At 38.6% G+C, this 22,518-nt stretch overlaps 2 protein-coding genes across 6 annotated transcripts in view; one reads left to right on the plus strand and one right to left on the minus strand.

The window, feature by feature from the left end:
* Positions 1 to 22,518, plus strand: part of NUSAP1 (nucleolar and spindle associated protein 1) — a 74,376-nt gene that overhangs the window by 24,684 nt on the left and 27,174 nt on the right. The window contains exons 1-3 of one of the 5 annotated variants that reach the window (XM_007480073.3): positions 15,238 to 15,441; positions 19,752 to 19,820; positions 22,148 to 22,301. In XM_007480073.3, the coding sequence (XP_007480135.2) occupies positions 15,349 to 15,441; positions 19,752 to 19,820; positions 22,148 to 22,301 (316 nt within the window). In that variant the 5' untranslated portion in view covers positions 15,238 to 15,348. Of the gene's footprint in view, positions 1 to 15,237; positions 15,442 to 19,751; positions 19,821 to 22,147; positions 22,302 to 22,518 lie in introns of those variants that run through there. The other 4 variants (XM_007480072.3, XM_007480074.3, XM_007480075.3 and 1 more) reach the window with 4 other exon arrangements.
* Positions 1,139 to 15,329, minus strand: OIP5 (Opa interacting protein 5). The gene is made up of 5 exons (XM_016423410.2): positions 14,549 to 15,329; positions 11,586 to 11,652; positions 7,420 to 7,542; positions 4,141 to 4,222; positions 1,139 to 1,903 (listed from the first exon to the last, which is right to left on the minus strand). The coding sequence occupies exons 1-5, from the start codon at positions 15,327 to 15,329 to the stop codon at positions 1,805 to 1,807; spliced, it is 1,152 nt and encodes a 383-aa protein (XP_016278896.2). The 3' UTR covers positions 1,139 to 1,804.

Here is a 22,518-nt window from a genome sequence, read left to right on the forward strand (position 1 = left end):
TCTGCCATGTGCTCAAATCTAATTTCTTCTTTCGCAAGAAAACTAAATTTTCTACTAAGTCTTCTCTCTAGGCTTCACAACCCTGGTTTCTTCAACCAATCTGCAGATGGGACCTCAATATCTTCCACATTTCATGGTAGCCCTCACCTAGACATCACAATTCACTAGTGTGCATCTCATAACTAAACACAACTGTAAGATGGATAATTTTGGTTACATTACATTAAAAGGCTTTTGCACAAACAAAACAAATGCAGCCAAAATTAGAAGGAAAGCAGAAATGGGGGGGCTCTGTGCAGTGGAATTTTACAGCAAATTTCTCCAGTAAAGGTCTTAATTTTTCAAATATATAGGGAGGGAACTGGGCCAAACTTACAAAAATAAAAACCACTCCTCAGTTGATTAAAGGTCAAAGGATATGAATGAGCAATTTTCAGAAGAAATAAAAGCTCCCAAGTCATGAAAAAATGCTCTAAATAGCAACTAATTAATTATGTAAATTAAACATCTCTGAGGTACCATCTCACACCCATTAGATCAGCTTACAGTACAGAAAGAATATAACATACTGAAGGGAGGGTGGAAAAATAGGGACACTATTGGGAGTTGTGAACTGATCCAACTATTTTGGAGAATAATTTGGAACTGTGCCCAAAGGGATTTAAAACTGCATACCATTTGACCCAGCAAAGGAGAACAAAGATAGACTACTTACATGTACAGAAATATGTTGATATTTTATAAAAGTTATGTGCAACTCTATGACTCCATCTGGGGTTTTCTTGGCAAAGATATGGAAATAGTTTGTCATTTCCTTCTCCAACTCATTTTACAGATGAGGAAAGAAGTAGGGTTAAGTGACTTGCCCAAGGTCACACAGCTAGTAAGTCTCTGGATCTAAATTTGAACTTTAATCGAAATTTAATCGAAATTCAATCTAAAGTTGAAGGTGAATCTTCCTGATCCAGATTTAACACCCATTGTACCACCTAAGCTACCTGCAAAGATATTTATAGCAGTATTTTTTGTGGTATGAAGAAATTGAAAACTGAGGGGATCCTGACGGATTGGGAGATGGCTGAATAAGTTATAGCTGACTGGCAAATCTTTTTGTAATAAAGAAATACACAGCACATCATAACTTTCTCCATGTTCTTTTAATAATTTATAGTTTAAAAAATAAGTGTTCTATAAAGAAATACAAGAAACTAAAAATGCAGTGTTAGTATTTACACAAGCAATTACTTGGTACAGGGTTAAAATTTAATTACAAATGTCTCATTTACTTTCAATTAATACTTCAAACAACAGATACATTTTGAGGACGTTCATGTATATTAAGTTTGGGGCACATACGGCCCACTATAATTACTAATAACCTTTGAACTTATATTGTCATTAAACAGTTTCTTTCTTTAAAAAAGTCTATGCTGACATTGATGAGCTGAAAATATTTTTTTAACCATAACTTCTGAAGCACCACAAAATGGTTAACATTGAAGGGAAGTTTCAATCAACTTATCTGGTAAGAAATGTTCTTGAAGACAAATTACTTCATGAAATATGAATCTTGAGGTATATTCCTGGTTTTTGGAAACTTTCTCATGTCTTTACTTTCCAGTTTCGATTTAGGAATACTTCTGGTTAATCAAAACAGAAGGATAACTTAGTTTGGAGAATGTGCCTTTTTATGTCCCAGAAATCAGCCAAAGTCAAGATAGGATGCCACAGGCACCATTAAATACTTCCTGAACTCCCAGTACAGGATGAACTTACTCTTCAAAGTTTGTTTCTGATTCAAATGTTACTCTAGTTCTACGTCCAATGGTCCGTGGATTACTGTCTTCAGATCCTGAATTATTGTTGTTAAGTTTGAGTCCATTAGCAGAATCTTCTCTTTTAGCTAGGAAGCAAACAGTAATTCAAAACATTCAGCATATATTAAGCTATCTGGTGCCAAAGAGTATATTTACATATAAGCGAGATCATTGGCAACACTTTTTTATTCTTACACCCTTACCTTCTATCCTAGAATCCGTTATAAGGCAGAAGAGCAGTAAGGGTTAGGCAATAATGGTTAAGTGACCTGTCTGCGAATCACACAGCTAGGAAGTATCTGAGGCCAGATTTGAACTCAAGACATCCCATCTCCAGGCCATCTCACTGTCCCAAGTGTTTATTCTTTCATGCTCAATACCCTGGGCATATTTCTGGATTTTTCATGGCTCCTTTTATTTGTTCATTTTATAGCATTTTTTTTCAATTAACCAAAATTGATTTTTCACTGCCACTTTCAGACTATCCCTCTGACACCATCATTACACAGCACTTCTCCTTTGGGTTCTCTGCCTCCACCAGGATCATATAACCCAAATCCTTGGGACAGTCATGTTCAGGTCTTGTCTTTTCTCCCTCTTTCTCAAGGAAATCAATACCTAGCTCTTCGCTCTTAGTTCTCATACTTGAGAGGGCTTCAGGAAACATGTTGGTATCTTTTAAAATACCCTGGCTTTCCCATTTTGCCTCCCATCTCCTATATCATTACTGTGTCTCCATCTCTGCCACCCACCCACAGGGACAGTCTTATCTCAGATCTTTTCATCCTCCCTCACTGGGATATCTCCAGGATCTTGAAGCCTGTATTTTTTCTCTACATCCATAACTTTTTCATATCCCTCCAGTCTCTCTACCTGTCTGCCCCACTCTTCTTCATCCTTACCATGTTTTAAAGTCCCTCCAACCCTTCCCTGTTTTGCTAGTTCAATGCTTATGCTAGTTTAACTTTTTTCTCCAGTCTTGGCTGAAGATTTCAACTATATACTAACGACCATTTCAATGCTAAATCTAATACTTTTTCCTCAGCTTCCGACTTCTTGTGTTTTCTCCAGTTTTTGATGCTTAGTTACCACATCTAGTTGAGCACTCTTTCCCACCTTAGATTTTGTGATAGTGTTACCTCTTAGATCTTCTATACATGTGACTGCTCCATCTCCCCTGATGACTTATAACATGTCTCCTGGAGGCTGAAGTGCCTTCCACAGTTCTGTCCAGAACCCTGATTTCTTCTTGTGATCTGCTCCCATGAGTTCAAAGATCATCTCTATGTAGATGACTGTCAAGTTTATATATCCAGCACTTATCTCTCCTGAACTACAAGTCCCATCAGCATCAACTGTTCACAAAAAAGCTCCACCCGGATTTCCCACCAGCATCTAAAACTCAAATGTGTCCAAAATGGAACATACCTTCTTCCCTCAATGTATCCATTCTCCAAACTTCCCTGTTAAAGTTCATGGCATCACCTTCCTAGTCATACTTTATTCTTCCCAACTCCTTAGCCTTCATAGCCAATCAGCTGTCATGCATTTATTCTACCTTTTCCATTTCTCTTGCATCCATTACTTTCTCCCTGTTCACACAGCCACCACACCAAGTCAGGCCCTTATCACTTCTCATAAAATGGTATAACTGCTAATAATTTCTCCCTTCTTCAATCCCTCCTCCTTCACAAGCCTGTCAAATTAATATTCTTAAAACAAATATCTTGCCCATGCTATCTCCTTGTTAAGAAATCCATGCTCTGGGAATGGGGAGGGAAAGAACAGGAATCATGTAACTATGGAAAAATTCTAGGACAAAAGAGAACCTTACCCAAAAAATTCCAACTCCATCTCTATAAAGAGAGTTGCCCCTAACTTTCCAAATATTTTGCATTCTGTCCCCTACCACTCCCCTCCACATTTTATATTCTGCCCAAGCTGGTCTGTTAGTGTTTCCTTTCATCTCCTACCTTTATTCCTTAGATCAACTGTCCACTATTCATGAAATGCACATCTTGCCTCAGTGTCCTAGAATCCTGAGCTTTCTTCAAACTCTGGTGCCCCCACCTCCCACCTGAAACCACCTTCTTTATATCATGTATTTACTAATATATGTAGATGCTGTGTCCCCTGGATAGAACATACAGTTTCATGATAGACTGTTACTTTTGACTTTATATCTCTAGCCCCTAGCACATAGTTGGCACATAAGAAATGTTTTAAAAATTCAATTCTATCCACTCAAGATCCAATTCTATTAGTGCATTTCATCAAGAGGATTATATTTTTAAAAGAAACATATCACAAGATGAAAGCTTACCTTTGAAATTTCTTCATTTAGACGCTTCATGGGAAATTCCATCTCCGTTGCATTTACTATAGATTTTGTTTTTAAAAGATAGCTGTAAGAACACAATCAAGTCATTAATATTATGTTTCCCTCACGTAACAGAGTAGGTATATTCCAGCAACACTGCTTATAAAATCAATATGGAGCAAATTCTACATTATTACAGACCATCATAAAACAGGCCAGAGGAGGGACTGCGGGATGTTAGGTCACAGTGAGAAAAAAGAAAAATTTCTGTTATACAACAGATAAAATGAAGAATGGAATTCAAGTGGGAAATGACAGTAGTGGAGAGAGAATAAGGAATGATAATTCTTGGGATCCCCTGAAGAAAAGAAACCCAGGTCCAATTAGTGGCACCAGGCAAGTGGCTACTCTTGTTCCTTACCACCAATTCCCATCTTACCCCCCATCCCCAACCCATCCACTCCATCTCTAATCATAATAGCTTTCCATCAGTGTAGGTATTTCTGAACCTAAAAATTGTCTACTAACACCAGGTAAGGGAAGACCAAATTGGGGAGAAGGGTGTCTCTGATCTCGAATCCCTGCAGTGGTTACAAGGAAAGATATACTTCTGGCATCTCTGAAAGCTATTTCTGGAAGAAATGCTGCTACATATGGCAACGTGGTTGTATAGTACAATAAGTATAATACCTTTATTCAGATATATTATGGTTTAAATAGGCCCAGGTAGAAGGCTTATTCCTTAATAGCTACTCTACAGCCAACCCCAACCCTATCTAGTACAGGCCCATGAGGAGAGGTGCTCAGAGCACCAAGGGAAAAACAGTAAACTGGGGCACAATCTTGAGTTGACTGGATTGTAACCTGCCCACAATCCCTCTACATCAGGGTTGGTAGACATATAAGAATGGAATCTCGTTGGTTGTTTTCTGTGGTAGTTGTTGGGGATCAAGGGGAGGATTAATTTTTCTATTCACCCCCTCCCCCAAGATTGCTGCTACTGGTATTTTTTGGATTGGATCTCTCCAGCTCACCCAGACTGGAAACAGTGATGGCTACTGAACCCTATTCTACCAATGAGTGTCATGAAATTTTTGACTTGCTGTTTCTGACCAGCAGCAGTTCAGTCCTCCTTGGGCAGCCCATGGGGGTGGGGGTGGGGGTGGGCACTATTATCTCAATGGTAAGCTTGGTGGTATACACCCCCAATCAGTATTAGCCCATCTGTAGAGGACCAGGCCTAGAACTCCAATAGCAGGTCAGTCATGTGCCCCTCTACTCCCACCTACTTCCTGTATTTTGACAGCTTTCATAGTGACTGGTGGAGCTACTAGTGCTCAGTTCAATAAAACTAGTAAGATCATTAACATTGTATGTCTCCTGTGAGAGACAATGTGGTGAAACTGATAATAGAGTTCTGGTCTTGGAATCAATGAGATGTGAGTTTAAATCCTGCTTCAAGCTTTAATTTTGTGACTGGGGCACTTCATCAGACTGTTTGGTCTCATCTATAAAAGTACAATAATAATACTTGTACTACCTACCTCAAAGGGTTGTTGTGAGAAAGTGCTTTGCAAAATTTAAAATATTGATGTATTAAGTAGACTTCAGTTATTTCTTATTTTACTAAGACAAAACCTCAATTCTAATATTATTAAACCATTTTTTTTTCTAGAAAGGAGATATACAGAATTGTGGTCATATATTTCCACAATTCTATGTGTCTCCTTTCTAGAAAAAAAAATTATGTAAAAAACCACAAATTCCATACTGTTTACAACTTGTTTTAAAATATGTGAATTATATATGCATGCTAATATAAACTTCCTCTGCTTCTGAGTTCCTTTTGGATTTCTTTTACTTTGATACTCTTTTCTGCTGATTTTGTGGCCGTTAATTTTTTTAATGTAATCATGGTATATAATCTTATTCTCTTCTCTTTGCATCTTTTTATCTATTTCTCTTATTTTTTTTGTTTCCAATATCTGTCATTTCTAGTAATATGATACAATACATTATATTCAAATATCACAATCTATTCAGCCATTTCTCCCAATCATTGCATTTATGTTATTTCTAATTTTTTTCTATTACAAATAAAGTTTCCATGAATATTTCCATACATCCACAGTACATGAAACGTTTTTTAGAAAAGTCTATCTGACCCAACCCCATCTGTTTATAGATAAAAAAGACCAAGGAGATCCACAGAATAATCTGCCAAAAACCAGAGCCCTATTAGTGGGAGGGCCAGGCCTTGGCTTCAGTTCTTTTGATACTTGACCTAGTGCTCTTTAACTGCTTCATTTAATTCTGAACAGAAATTTCATCATGAAACTAGAAACTGATCATCTGGTTTCCAAACTATAGAACTTTCGGATTTTATTATCTTGAATCTTCTGATGGAAAGGAACTATGGAAATCAAATGTTTTTAATGGAGACAAAGGATGTCACTAAAAAATGTACTGGCAAAATAAAATGGGAATTTTCTGTCCATTCAATACTTGAGCTCATATGCTCAAATTGAAAATGATTAGATGGAAAAAAAACAAATGATTTCTTTAAGAATAATAATGATAGCTTGTATTTATGTAGTGCTTTTAAGGTTTATAAAGCAAAGCACGTCATATTTCTTGCACTATTGAAAACAATGAGGGGGCAGCTAGGTGGTTCAGTGGACCCTAGAGAGATTCAGGGTCTTCATTCTTGGTGGCTCTTAGCCTCAGGAACATGAGCTCTGGTGGGATTCTTGGTGGTCTTGGCCTCATGTGCGCTGAAGGTTCTTGGTGGTTTTCAGCATCTTTTGGCTCTTTGGAGTTCAGCTTCCTATATTGGAGACTCGGGCTGAAGAGGGACGCTTACTCAGGTGAGACTCTTGCCTTTTTGCCATTGGTTTTTGGAACACCTGACTGGAGACACTCTTGTGGACTGGTAAGATTTGCATTCAGATTCAAAGTCTGGAGGCACTAGGATTAGGACTTAGGGTATTTTTAGCCAGGCAATATTTTTTACCTCCTTCCTATATTTCTCATTTTAATATCTCTACCTTGCTGTAAATAAAACTACTAAACAGCCTCCTGACTCATAGTTTAAATTTAACTTTAATTTTTATAAACAGCAACCAAAACTTTTTTTTTCACTCATAAATTTAGTCAAACCATTTTTAACCCTTACACATTCATAGGCACTGTTCTTAATTCAATTCTTGAACATCATCCCTACCACAAAGCATCCTTCTCCCCTGAACATTTTAATTTATTTAATAAAAATTAAAGTCTTACCACACAATGCTGTTCTTAAAAAGGCAGAAAAGACCCTTCAAGTCAGAAAAGGCAGCATATGTAGAATAAAGTCTGAAGCCTACAGAATGTCCACAAGACTGGCAGAATAAAGGGTTGTAAGTACTGAGGAGAGAAAAAAAAAAAGGACATTAGTCTCAGGAAGCAACCCTGTTTCCACTGTCTTCTACCATCCACTTCTTTTTTATTAACCCTTACCTTTGTATCTTAGAATTGATACTAAGTATTGATTCCTAGTTAGGAGAGTGTTAAGATCTAGGCAATGGGATTGCCTAGGTCACACAGCTAAAGTGTTTGAGGCCAGATTTGAATCCAGAAACTCCAGTCTCCAGGCCTGGCACTTTATCCACAGAGACACCTAGCTACCCCTCTACTATCCACTTCTGGAACCATAATCAAATTACTTTGTCTGTGCTCCTGGAAAGAGTGTGTCAATCTAGGTCCCCTAAGGTCTACTGACCAACCTATAATTTTCCAGACCAACTTCTTTCTCCCCTGGCCACCATTCCCCAATATGTATTCTTTTACTTATTTGAATACAAGTTTTTGAGGACAGGGGCTGTTTTTGCTTTTGTGCTTAGTATGTCATGAACAAGTAATAAGTGCTTTTTCATTCATCCATTGACCTAAAAATACAGCCAGTCATTAATCATTTATTAAATGCTTTCTATGTACCAGGCACTGTGCTGAGTGCTAATGAAAAAAGATAAGAGAGTCCCCACCCTCAAACAGCTCACAAACTAATAAGGGAATAGGTAGGTAATAGGTAAACAATCTTGTAAAACAAAACAGCGGATGAACTGGAGATAATTAATTGAGGAAGTCCTTATGATTGAGAAGGATCAGGAAAAAGGCTTCCTTTAGTAGATAGGATTTTAGCTGGGGCTTGAATAAAGCCAGGAAGGCAGAAGGTAAAGATCAGGACAGAAAGAATCCCAGGCAGGCAGGACAACTAGACCAGAGACAGAGCATCTTGTTGGAGGAACAGCAGGAACCAGTGTCACTGTACACTACATATTAGGGTGGGGGATGAGTGGGGAAGGTGGAAGAAGATGGGAAAGCTAAGAGGGGACCAGGTTATATTGAATCCTAAAGGATTTACATTTGATCCTGATGGTGATAGGAAACCTCCAAAATTGGCTGAATGGGGTGGTAACACATTTAGATCTGGACTTTAGAAGATCAACATGGTTGAATAGAGGATGGACGGGAGGAGGGACAGGCTTGGGGCAAGGAGCCCTACTGGAAGGCTACCTCCATAGTTCTGGCCTGAGGTGAGGAAGGCCTGTACCAGGCAGTGTAAAATGAGAGAAGGGAAACTATACAAGAGATGTCACAAAGGCAAAATCAAAAGGACTTGACCACAGATTGGATACTGTGGGAGGGTGAGGTTAAGGATAACACATAGATTGGGAGCCTGGTGGCACTCTAAACAGTAATAGGGAAGTTACAGGTGAAATTTGAAAGGAGGAACAGTTAGGGCAAAAGATAATCTCAGGTTTGGACATGTTGAGTTTAAGATGTCCAATAGTTGTCTATTAGAGATAATAGCTGAAAGTTCAGAGAAAAGTTATGACTAAACAAGATAAATAATAAATCAAAATAATCAGCATAGAAATAACAACTAAAGCCATGGGTAAGCTAGCCTAATGGAAAAAAATGTCAATAATGACTGCAAACATCAGTCCTAGATGTGTTTTAATTGTTATAGCTATAATTGAAAAGGTAAGAAATTACACAGTAGCATCAAATAGATAAAAGATTTAGGATCATAAATATTACAGTATAAACTTGCCATCATTGTGCCAATTCCTCACTGAAGGGGAAAAAAATGAAACCAAACTTCTCCTGGTCCTGCCAATAGTCCTCAAAGAACCTGATTAGAGTACTGACAATAAAGTGAATTTTAATGCAATGATAATAACACAGACCAGTGGCATTCAAGGCCCTTTATAATCTAGTCCTAATCTATCTTTCAAGCCACATTTCCCACATATATCCAGTCCAAATGAACTTAAAGCACAATCTCAGAGTTGGAGGGCACCTCAGAAACCAATTTAACAAGCATTTCCTGAACATTTGCTGTGTGCTGGAGAGAAAAAGACAAAAATCAAGTAGTCTCTCTGGTCAGGTTTAGAATTCTGCTCCACCTAGTAGCTGACAAGTGGTTAGTTGTTAGGGAGCAGCTAGGGAGCACAGGCTTGGAGTCAGGAGGATCCAGGTTCAAATTTGATCCTGGGCAAATCATTTGCCCCTGTTTTTTCTACTCCTTGCCTTTATGTTTTATAGTTGTTACTAGGACAGAAAGGCAACGGTTGAAAAAAAAGAAAAGCCCTTTAATTGTCTTAAACATTCATAATTGGCATCAGTTAAGTTTGAACTCTAATGCCCACGACACTATTTTTTTAGGGATCACTTGTGACTCTATCCATAGTTTATATCTATTTATTCTCTCTCTCTCTCTCTCTCTCTCTCTCTCTCTCTCTCTCTCTCTCTCTCTCTCTCTCTCTCTCTCTCTCTCTCTCTCTCTCTCTCTCTCTCTCTCTCTCTCTCTCTCTCTCTCTCTCTCTCTGGATGTGTTTTCCATATACTCCCATCAATCTTTTTTTAAGGTAACTTTTTCATTTTTCCTCATCAAAATTATTTCTGACTTTGCCTTCATAATTTCATTCTTGGGAGTTCCCCTATTCTTGAGTTTACCAGTTCCCATAGATTTTTAAGGGAAGTGATAGAATCTGCCCTTTCTCTGAACCCACTGAAATCTGCTCTAACCCCAAAATGTAAAGTCCATATCAGGCTAGCTTATTTTTCTCGTCTCATGAACTCTATGACAGAATGGTCATGATGTCTATCATTTCTACTTCAGCAATCATTTCTTTTTTATTGGGGGTTACAAAAGAACTGTGTTTAAATCCTGCCTCAAGACTTATGATAAAGGATGCTCTCCGTCTCCAGAGAAAGAACCAGTGGAATCAGAACACAAATGAAAACATATGATTTATCCTTTATTTGTGTATATGATTTGGGATTTCAGTTTTATTAGATTATTCACTTGCAAAAATGAATATGAAAATGTTTTGTGTGATAATACATGCATAACCCAGATTGAATTGTTTGAAAGGGAAAAAGACAATTTGGATCATATAACTTTGGAAAATTTGTGTGGAAATTAAAAAAAATCCTACCTCAAACACATTATGTGACACTACAATCCTTATCTGCATCATTTTCCTTATCTGTAAATTGAGGTGCTGGACTCAGTGGCCTCTAAGTTCTCTGCTAGCTCTAAATCTATGATCTTATGTCTACAATAACAGTTCCCTTTATTACCTTCTCCATCTTGGAAGGATGAAATTATTAAGACAAGTCTTTTGGTAGAGAGAGCTCCAGCAGATGTCATGATTTCATGCTGGGTCTGTCAAGTTTCCTGAACAAATTACTCCTTCTGTATAGGTAAATCTATAACAGATTTATATATAAGGAAGTTAACCTAGCAGTACTAGATCTCAAACTGTATTATAATTCAGTAAACTTCAAAACAATCTTGTACTGAATAAGAAAGAGTTATGGCAGTGGAATAAATTAGGTACACAATATGTCATCTAGTAATCTAGTGTTTGATAACCCCAAAGATCCAAGCTTTTGGGAACTCACTATTTGACACAAATCGTTAAGAAAACAGTTTGCAGAAACTAAGTATTGACAAACATCTCACATGATTTGGTCAAAACGGTACAAAGTTATCATAAGCAAACTAGGTGAGCAAGGAAAATTGTACCTGAATGGAGAAGGGAATAATTTATGAGCAAAGAAGAGACTGAGAGCATTACAATATAGACAATGGATCATTTTGATCCAATATGGCCAAGATGAGAAGGAAAGCAGAAAACTGGGAAAAATTTTTACAGCAAGTTTCTCTGATAAAAGCTTCATTTCTCAAATATGTAGAAAATTGAGTCAAATTTATAAGCATATGAGTCATTTCCCAATTGACAAATAGTCAAAAGATATGAAGAGGCAGTTTTCAGAAGAAATCAAAGCTATAGTCTTATGAAAAAATAGTCTAAATCAGTACTGATTAGAGAAATACAAATTAAAATAACTCTGAGGTACCACCTAGTGCCCCATTTCAAACAATTAGTACCTACCTGCCCAGGAGAGCACCTTCAATGCCAACCAGTAAGGATTTATCCAAAATGACATTATTTGTGATTCCTAGGGAGAAAAACACTAATAAGAATCTGACTCTTTACTAGTACTAATTGGATTTCTCCATCTAACATCTTCTAGCCTGATTCATTCCTACTTCACCTTTTTCAAGAAAACAGCAAACAATTATTAAGCTCCTTTTAGATGCAAGAAAACTGTGTGTTAGGCTGTGGATACAAAGACAAAAGGAATAAAAAAAGAGTCCTTGGCCTTATGCTATACTATAGGTACACACAAAAAGGGATAATTTAAGAACAGTGGTTATCAAGGAAAGAATCACTGAGAAGATGGGTCCTTAAACTAAACCTGAAGTTAAAGACTCTGGGCAGACCAAGCTAAGGACTGAGTATATTCCAGTCATGAGAAAGGGTTTGTATGAAAGTACACAAATATGAAATAAAATATTTGGCCAATCTTCACTTTGGTTGGAACTTAAAGAAATAAGTGTGGAAAGAGAGATTGGAACCAGCTTGTGGAAAGGGAAATGAAAAAGCTGAGGATTTTATTTTTTCCTAGTGGCAAAAAGGATCAATAAATGTTTCTGAGCAGGGAAATCAGGTCTGTGTCTGAGAAAGGCTGTTTTGGCAGGTCTGTAGAGGGCATGTTAGATCAGGAAAAGTGTAGAAGGAAAACTTTTAGGACACTATTGTAATAGAGAGGGTGGAAGAAGGCCTGAAATTGAATGCTGAGTGTGGGAAAAGGAAAAAATTGGAGAGATGGCTAAGAGCATGCTGTAGAACAACTGGTTCATTATATGTGGGGGTAGGGAGCATTGAGAGAGAAACAAAGCCAAGAACACATCCTAGATTACACCTTACAATCTTCAAAGTAAAGGACAGGGTTGGAGAAGAGTGGGAAGTAATTGATTCTATTTGGAACACATTAGGTTTAGATACCTGGTGACATTCCAATAATGCCACTATTATGCTATGCTTTGTATGACTATTAACTCCAGGGACTAGGGGTAGATATGAACATCTGGGGCTTATGTATGTACAGAAAATAATTAAACATGGAAAATGATCATCAAGAACACAGTATAGAAAAGTCAGAGAACAGGGCCCAAGACAGAACCTTGGAAGATACCCACAATGTATGGGTCTAGCAAAAGAGAGTAGCAGTCAGATAGGTTAAAGAAATGCAGGAGAAGGGGTCAGATACGTAGCTCAATGGATTGAGAGATGGCCCTAGAGACAGGAGGTCTTGGGTTCAAATTTGACCTCAGACACTTCCTAACTATGTGACCCTGGGCAAGTCACTTAATCCCCATTGCCTAGCCCTTACCATTCTTCTGCCTTAGAACCAGAAGGTAAGGGTTAAAAAAAAGAAAAGCAGGAAAAGCAGTATTCTAGAAATCAGTGGAGAGATATAAACACACACACACACACACACACACACACACACACACACACGTGTGTATTTGGAAAAACCTCAGGCCACTGTTTCTTGAATGGCAAATTTTGAAAGTATCTTAAGATTTATTTTTGCTTTTTCTTTATATACCCACCACTTTGCACACTGCCTGGCATTTAACAGGTGTTTAATAAATATTTGCTGATATTGACTGCCTACATTGGAGAAGACAAGGGACTTGATTCACTCCCTGGACTTTTTGTTTCTGGGATTTTCATTTTCCCACTTATCTTCATGGTTGAGCAAAACAGTTTTGAGGGTTGAGAAACTTAGAGGTCCACAACCCAGAGAGTTCTTGGTAGTCTGCTTGAAGGACAGCATTTTAGTCACAGAAGACTGAACTGGAAAGAAACTCAAACCTTTCCTTTCACAAATGAAGAATATTGAGGCCCAAAAAGGCTAAGTGATTTACCCAAGGTCATATAAGTGACAGGTAGAATCTGAATTAGGAGCCTCGGATTAATCCAGCATCCTTTCTACCGGCTGGTAGGGCTGCCTCAATGTAAATTAATTTTCTACCCCAAAAAGCATAATCCAGACTGGATCTCTAGGGACTGTGACACTTCTGAGGCTTAAATTTACTATGGAAGGAACACAAACTTAACCAACACTAATTTCACAAGGTTAAGAGGAGCAAATGAGATAACATATCTATAGGGCTTTGCAAAAACCTTAAAGATAGATATAAACACTAATTACAATTTTTCAAATTTGTATTTAATAGAATAGTTTAAGCTAACCTGAATGAAGAAGGAACAAACTTATCTAGTACCAATTTCACAGAACTGTAAAGGGGAGCAAAAGAGATAATTTATGTAAACTGCTTTGCAAATCTTAAAGTTCTCTAAAAACTTCTTGTTATTATAAGCTTGAGCTGCTTATGGAGGGAACACAAACTTATCTAGCACCAATTTCATAGGGTTCTTAAGAGGATTAAATGAGATAACACCTAAAATGCTTTGCAAAACTTAAAGTTCTACACAAAGACTAGTTATTATTGTTATTGAATAGGAGGCTTAAGCTGCCCGGATAATGAAGGGAACACAGATTTATCTAGCACCAATTTCACACGCCTTAGTTAAGAGGAACAAATGAGATAACATATATGTTATATATATAACATAACTGCTTTGCACAATAAAGCTCTAGTTATTTTATTTAACCCACTACATCTAGCAGTTCCCTAGACCCATAGTTCACACTCCAAATCAGTAGTCGTCCACCGGGAAACCACTATGCCTGTGACTCCCATAACCTCGCTCCTTGTTCACTCCTAACGTATATGTAGTTGGTCTCTAATTTAGCAAGTATATATAGTGTCTCCTATGTGCTAGGCATTCGAGTTAAGCCTAGTCCTGTTAGGATTTCAGCTTCTGTGTTCCATAGTGGTCTCCACAGCCGCCCAGCACCTATGAGACGCCTCTCTTTTATTCATTCCTAAACTGGGGAGCAGGGGCCCCTTCACTTCTCTCCCTCCCGCCACACTCACGGCTGAAGACGAGGATACTCAAGGGGCGCGTCTCCTCCCCGCAAAGATGCACCGAGTCTCCAAGTACGGCGGAGCAGCCCAGGCAATGGAATACCACATAGTTCTCCAAAGGCCGCGAGGCAGTGGGCTCCTGCAGGGCCGAGGGCCCAGGCAGGGCCTTGTCGCGACGGAGACCCGGGGGGCGGGACCTTTTGGCCGCGTGCATGTCCCACTCTACGGAGGCAGAGGAGGAGGGCTCCTCGCCGGCCACCGGCTCCTCGGACTGGCGGCTCTCCCTGGCGGCCTTCTCCTCCAACTCCTGAAAGATCTGACTGAGCGGCTTCGAGACGGCCTTCTTCCCGGACCTCCGGGGAGCCGCCGCTGCAGGCTCCTCTTCCGCCCTGGCCACAGAGCGCGGACTCGGCTTCCGACGTAAAGTCCGCCTCATAGTTGGACGCGGCGCGCACAACCCTGGGAGATCTGTCTGGGGCGCGGGAGAGTAGAAGGCAGTCGGGGTTGGCGACTCAAACGCGTGGAGGGAGGATGACGCGCCCCAAGAAACAAACCCAGGCAAGCCGAGCCAATCGTATTGGCGGAGGTAGGGAACGGAATCAAGATCGGCTCCGCTATTGGCTAACGCAGGCAGCCCCTCCTCTCTAACAACCTTAACCAATGGGAAGGTGGCATTTCTCAATTTAAACCGTCGGGCAGAAGTTAGCAAATAACGTTTCCGGGTGTGGCGCGGGAGTTTTGAACAGTAGCTGTGGGGGCTGTTACATCCTCTTAGTTGGAAGAGACGCATCCCGAAGGGTGAGAGCACCATGGCTTTCCCTTCAGCGGCAGATCTGGACTCCTTCAAGTACTGCGAGTTACAGAGCTTGGCCAAGAGCTTTGGCCTCCGAGCCAACCTCCGGGTACGAGGGGTCGGTGGAGGGGAGGGCGAGGGAACAGACAAAAGACGTGGATAGCACAAATGGTCTGTAAATCTGATCCCTTCTGGCCAGGGTGTCCTGGAGCCTGCTCCAAACGGCTGGGGAAGGACCGACTGGGAAACGTAGGAGTTGTAAGAATTTATAATACACCTTCTTTTTCATTTTTTCAGTAGACATTTACTAAGCATTTACAAGGTGCTAGACCCTGTACTAAGCGCTGGAAATCGGGCAAACACTGCAAATCAGAACTTGGTGTATTAATGCGTGGTTAGGCAGACTTTAGGAAATGATGGAGTAAAATGTTAAAAGTTCTGATTAAAGCTAAAACTGGCCTGCGTACCTCCCCTTTTTTGGAGCTGGTTGTTAAACATTTACACACTACTACTTTAAGCTCTATCTAACACCGATCTATCCTTCGAGAGGGTTAGCCCCTCACCTGCAGCCCGAGTAGTCCGTATTCCTCCTGTTCATGTCTACTTGTGTATGTGAGCCCTTTTAAAAAATATATTTAATTAATTAAATTAGAATATTTTTCTCCATGGTTACATGATACATGTTTCCACCCCCCCTCCTTCTTCCCCCCTCCCGGAGTCGAGGAGCAATTTCACTGGGTTTTACTTGTATCATTGTTCAAAACCTATTTCCATATTATTAATATTAATAATAAATAGATCATTTAAAGTCAACATCTCCAATCACATACACATTGAACCATGTAATCAATCATGTTTTTCTTCTTGGTTTCTACTTCCACAGTTCTTTCTCTAAGTGTATGTGAGCTCTTGAAGGGGTTTTGGCCTTGGTAGCCCCAAAGCCTGGTAGAGAGTAGGTGCTTTATAAATGTGTAGAGTACAGATAGCTGTTTTCATTAGGTTTTTTTTACAATGCTTATTCTGTAACATGTGACCTATTATACAAAAAGTATCATGGTGTTCCTCTCACTCATTGGGGTGCCATGATTAGCAATAGAAACCTGAAACTGGGGGGAACAAAGTGGGAGGATCTCAAACTGATTATCCAGGCCTTCACTTTGGGTTTTAACATTTGCAAAAAGATTAAACTATCTCTTTTAATCCTCATAACAACCTTGTGAGGGAGGTGCTATAATATAATCTCCATTTTACTGATACAGAGACTATGACGAAGGTAGTGGCTATTATTAGGTCCTATTATTATCAGTACTTTACAAATATTATCTACTTTTTTCCTCACACCAGCTCTAGGAGGTAGATGTTATTATTATCTTAATTTTACAAAATTAAGCAGTTAAGTGACTTCCCCCATAGGACTGGACCAAGATAATCAGGCCCAACCTACTATCTACTCCTGTGTCACCTACCTGCCAAGTGATAAATATATCATGGTTGTATTCTCTTTTCCCCAAAATGGAAATGGACTGGGGAAATAACATTGGTCATGTCTAACTAGAAAACTCTTAATAGTAGCCCTTTATATTTTACAAGTTGTAGGTCTGTGGTCTTAGTAGAGAGAATTCTTCAGGAAATTCAAATTCAACAAAATTTATTAAGTGTGTTATGGAAGCAGCCCTGTGCTAGATGCTCTAATTGGGGCCTATGTTTGGGGCTAACATGTCTATACAAATAACTTCATGAGCATGTTCACTAAAAATTGTGCAGTTTAGGGAGGGCATTCTAATTCTTGGGAAATTTTTGAAAATAGGACCATGGTTTTATATTATCCTTCAGGTTGTCATTGCTTACTATTGTGGGATGCAGTCACTTTGAGGTCAATAACTAGGGAAGACTGTTGTAGACTGCAAATTTTGGGAAGAAGGGTTGAGAGTAGTATGGTATATTTTAATTAATTTTTTATAATAGTGTTTGATCTGTAACATGTGGCCTTTTAAAAATAGTATATCAGGCTCCTCCCCCAACTCCCTGGATTCCAGCATTAGCAACAGAAATCTCAAACTGATTATCTAATCACTAGTTGTTCAATTAAGTCCAGCTGGACCATAATGTGCTGGTACTTCCATTTGCAGTAGAGGGAGTTATTTCTTGGCAAATATACTGGAATAGTTTGCCATTTCTTTCTCTGGTGGATTGAAGCAGAGGTTAAGTGATTTGCCCAGGGTCATTACAGCTTTAAGTGTCTGAGACTGGATTTGAACTCAGGTCTTCCTGACTCAATGCCAAGCCATCTAGCCCATCCACTGAGCCATTTGACTATTTATCCAGTTACTAAAGACCCTTAAAAGGAGACCTTAGGTATGTCACCAGTTGGTGATAGTTTAGAGTCCTTTTTTATACCATACCTCCCAAATGATGATACAGAATTTCATCTAGAAATAATTGAGGCCACTCTTCTATAATAATTGGACTGGAATATGAGTTTTAGTGGAAAGGCTTGGTGATCATTAGGCTTACTGCTTTGGCAAAAAGTAAAAAGGTATTATACCTGTTGAAGTTGTAAATTGATCTCAACAATTCTAGAGGGCAATTTGGAACTATGCCCAAAAGACTAAAAAACTGTGCAAATCCTTTGACCCAACAATCCCACCACTAGGTCTTGTATAGTCATCCCTTGATGTATCACTATTTACTTATCATAGCTTTACTGTATTTTGGGGGTTTTTGAAAACATATATCTAATTCTGTATCACAGAGTTTTCTCTATATCATGGGATTTTCTGGATGAATACTGTACTGTACACAGTGGAAATGCAGTTTGCCACTACTGCTTGCACATTTGCCAAAGTGAGATTGTACACAATACTCTATTGGCTGATGGAATGAAAGGTGACCAACCACAGCACTGTGTTCTGTATCCTGGGCACTGATTGGCTCATTGTTTATAAGAGTGTGGGAAAGGTTTATAGGAGAGTGGGAAGGGTTTATAAAGCCTTAAAATATATAAATAATAAACTAAATATAACCTACTTTGCAGATTTTCACCTGTTGTGTGGGTCTCTGAAATGTAACTCCTGCCATAGGTGACGGCTCACTATATTCCAAAGAGATCAAAGAAAAAGGCAAAGGACCTATTTGCACAAAAGTATTTATAGAAGTTTGTTTTGTGGTGGCAAAGAATTCGAACCTGAGGGAGTGTCCATCCATTGAGTAATAGCTGAATAAGTTATAGTATATGATTGTGACAGAATACTATTGTGCTATAAGCAATGACAAGTGGGATGGTTTCAGAAGAACCTGGGAAAAGTCATATAAGGTGATGCAAAGTGAAGTGAGCATAACTAGGAAAATATTGTACAAAGTAACAGCAAGCTTGTAAGGATGATCAAGTGTGAATGACTTAGCTATTCTGAATAATACAATGATCTAAGAAAATTCTGAAGGACTTATGATAAAAAAAATGCTAGCCACTTCCAGAGAAAGAACTGGTAGAGTCTGAAAAAAGATCAAAGCATACTTTTTTTTAACTTTATTTTTATTGGGGGCTTGGAGGATGAGGTCTCTGTATTTTTATACAACATGACTAATATGGAAATTGGAAATACATTTTACATGACTCCACAAGTGTAATCTATGTTAAATTGCTTGCCTTCTTAAGGTAGGGAGTGGTAGAGAATTTGAAACTCAAAATTGTAAAAGATGATTCATCAATTCTTTTAGACTCTCAAACTGCAGAAGAATGTAAAGTTAGAATCTTAAACTTCCAGACTAGTTAAAGAAATTGAATATGCCTAAGAGTAGTAGACTAAAATCTCTATCATTTAAAGATCCATAGGATATAGAGCTGGAAGGGACCTTAAAGATCACTTAGTTCAACTGCCACATTCAACCCTTTCATTTTATAGATGAGAAACTAAGCTCAACCAAACAAAAATGTCTTGCCCAAGATCACAAAAATAATAAGTAGAAGAGATTTTGCTGCCTTCCTATAAAATCAGTGGGTTTTGGTTTGTTTGGTTTTTTTTTTTCACTTTTTTTTTAAAGCCTTATCCTCTGTCTTAGAATCAATACTAAGTATTGTTTCCAAGTCAGAAGAGCAGTAAGAACTAGGCAATGGGGGTTAAGTGACTTGCCCAGGATCACACAGCTAGGAAGTATTCAAGGCCAGACTTGAACTGAGGACCTCCTGGTTCTCAATCCACCAAGCTACCCAGCTTCCCCTACATTTTGATAAGTGAATAAGAATTGCTATTCAAGTCATATAAAGTTTAGTTTCCCAATAATCATCTAGTATGTATATCTCTTATTTGAACAGTCTGCACCTGATGGTAAGAGTTGGAGCAGAGAAGATAGATAATGGAGGGGAAGTGTACAAGGATTTTACTTCATTTGACTTTAGTTGTAATTATTAATTCTTTATAGGGAGACAGACTTCTGAAATCATTGAAAGAATACTTTCAAGATGAGCTCAAGAAAGAAAATGAAACTCAGGTAAGTAGTCACATCTTCTCAATGGTCTATAAGCAGGCCAAAGACTGACTTTAGCAATCACATTGTTCATAATTGAAGTTGACTTAAAATCTGCTCCCGAAGGGTATTTTTGGTACTGTCATGGAAGTAGCATTAGTTTCCATGGATAATTCATTAAACAAGTGAATTTTGTTTTGAATGATAATACTGCTTTGTAGCAGCTATCCAAGTGCCAAATATAGTATCGGAATAACAAATTAGAAAATTTTAATGAAACTATTGACTGTCAAACTCTGCTTCTTTGTGCGAAGACCAAAGGTCTCAACAATCAGGACTTTACAGGGTACTGGACTGATCACTCAATATGTCAACGAAATAGTCAAAAAGAAGAGAATTTTAAAGTACTTAAGAGATTGTACTGTGGTGATATATAACTATGACTTGAAAATTCATTATTATTCTTCCCACAGATTTTCTTCCATTCCCCTTATATCCCAAGTACATCAATATCCCTGTTCCTTACCTTTTTAAAGTCTGATTTCCTGTTCATAAATCTTCCAAGTTCTTCTTTTTTTTTTTAAATCCTTACCTTTCATCTTGCAATTAATACTGTGTATTGGTTCCAAGGCAGAAGAGTGGTAAGGGCTAGACAATGAGGGTTAAGTAATTTGCCCAGGGTCACACAGCTGGGAAATGTCTGAGGCCGCATTTGAACCTAGGACCTCCCATCTCTAGGCCTGGCTCTCAATCCACTGAGCTACCCAACTTCCCCTTTCCAAATTATTCTGAACTGTGTAAGAGTATGGTAGGTTCTAGAGAAACAAAGTCTCACTGTCATAGAGTTCACCTTCCATTTGGGGTGGGGGTGAGGGTGTGACATATAAACACTTAAGAATGTATATAATTACTTAAGTGGAAAGACATCATCAGGGAAATAAAGATGGGTTTCCCATAGAAAGTAGTAAATGAACTGAGAAGCTAAGAATTCTAAGATTCAGAAGTGATGAAAAATTTGTTAAATTTAATTGTGGTCTCTGAATATTTATATAGGTGGTCGCCAGGAATTTAATTTCTAAATCCCAAAATGAATTACTAAGTAAATGGAATTTATAGTAGTTTTATTTACAATGGAGGGAAGATATTAAGGAATGAGGGGGAGAGAGAGGAAACTCCAGCTTCCTCTAATCCAGGTAGAAATACTAAGGCCCTAATCAGGGAAAAGTCTTCAAGACATTGAAGATTTTTGAGCAGCAGAGTAACATGATTAGACTTGGGCTTTAATAAGATTATTATGACAGTTGTGTGAAGAGTGAATGAGGAAGAAAAGAGACAGATGAATAAATGATCTGGCAATAGTTAACAACATCTAACTAGGACTAATAATCCAATGAAAATAACAACTCAATTTCTTAATGAATTATTTGTAAACATTTATTTAACAAGCAATTATAAGCAATATAATAATTACATTTCAATCAGCTATTTTAAAAAAAAAGACATGCTTAATGGCAAGGATAAAAATCTGAGCAGGAAACTGTGGTTGCCCCTGTCACTACACCACTGGAAAAGGGCAAAGCCACCCCAGAAACCAATTGTTTCAAGGTGAGAACGTGGAAAACAAGGCTAGGCTATACCCTCTGAAAAAAGGGAATGTGAATAACTATGTTGCTGGATTCTGAGGATATTAATTTAGGGCCTAATATTAGTGTACCTGTCTAAGGAAAAAATGGAAATTGCTGGTTTCAGTGTTGTTAAATCTACGGTTTAAGTTTTCTATTTGTTCCAGACTTCCTCAGGTTCCCTGATCCAAGTTTAAAAGAACCTCACAAGGTTCCATTTTAAGGAAAGCCCATATAATGTATGTGCCTAGTGCAAGAGGCCCCTACATGGGATAAATTCAGGAAAACAGCCCCTACCCCCACACAAATGAGGCTATGTGGACAAAGAAAGTACCTCCCAGTTGCACATTATATTTTAATATTGAATTTGCAGTTAAAGAGCCAACTCTGTCCTGTTTGTCCCTCTGTTCTCTTTACAAAAAATAGATTTGAGTGGGGAAGCTAGGTGGCTCATTGGATAGAAAGCCAGACCATGAAACATAGGAGGTCCTGGACTCACATCTGGCCTCAGACCCTTCCTAACAGTGTTTTCTGGGCAAGTCAATTAGCCCCAATTACCTAGCCTTTACCACTCTTCTGCCTTAGAATCAATACAAGGTAAGGATTTAAAAAAACAAAACCAAGTAGACTTGAGAGAAAATTCTTTCCTTCCTTCTTTTCTACTTAATTCTTCATTTCCCTCACTTTGGTACTGCTTTGATGGCTTAATGGAGCCTCTGAATTTTGTAGCAGGATCATTCAGAAATGATACGAAGTGATCATCCTGGGTCTAACAGACAGAAGAAATATCAAAAGGAGAATTTCTTAACTGTCGAAGAGGCAACGGAGCCATCCAAAGACAACCAGAATAAGCCAATTTGCTCTGAAGGAAATAAAATGGAAGGTATGTAAAGTGGTTTTTTCTAATTAGCAAGGGGCCATACAAATTCAGAGCCATAAATAAATCCAACAATATTTTTTTTTAAACCCTTACCTTCCATCTTGGAGTCAATACTGTGTATTGGCTCCAAGGCAGAAGAGTGGTAAGGGTTGGGCAATGGGGGTCAAGTGACTTGCCCAGGGTCACCTAGCTGGGAAGTGTCTGAGGCCAGATTTGAACC

The sequence above is a fragment of the Monodelphis domestica genome, chromosome 1, assembly GCF_027887165.1.
Source record: "Monodelphis domestica isolate mMonDom1 chromosome 1, mMonDom1.pri, whole genome shotgun sequence".
NCBI lineage: Eukaryota > Metazoa > Chordata > Mammalia > Didelphimorphia > Didelphidae > Monodelphis > Monodelphis domestica.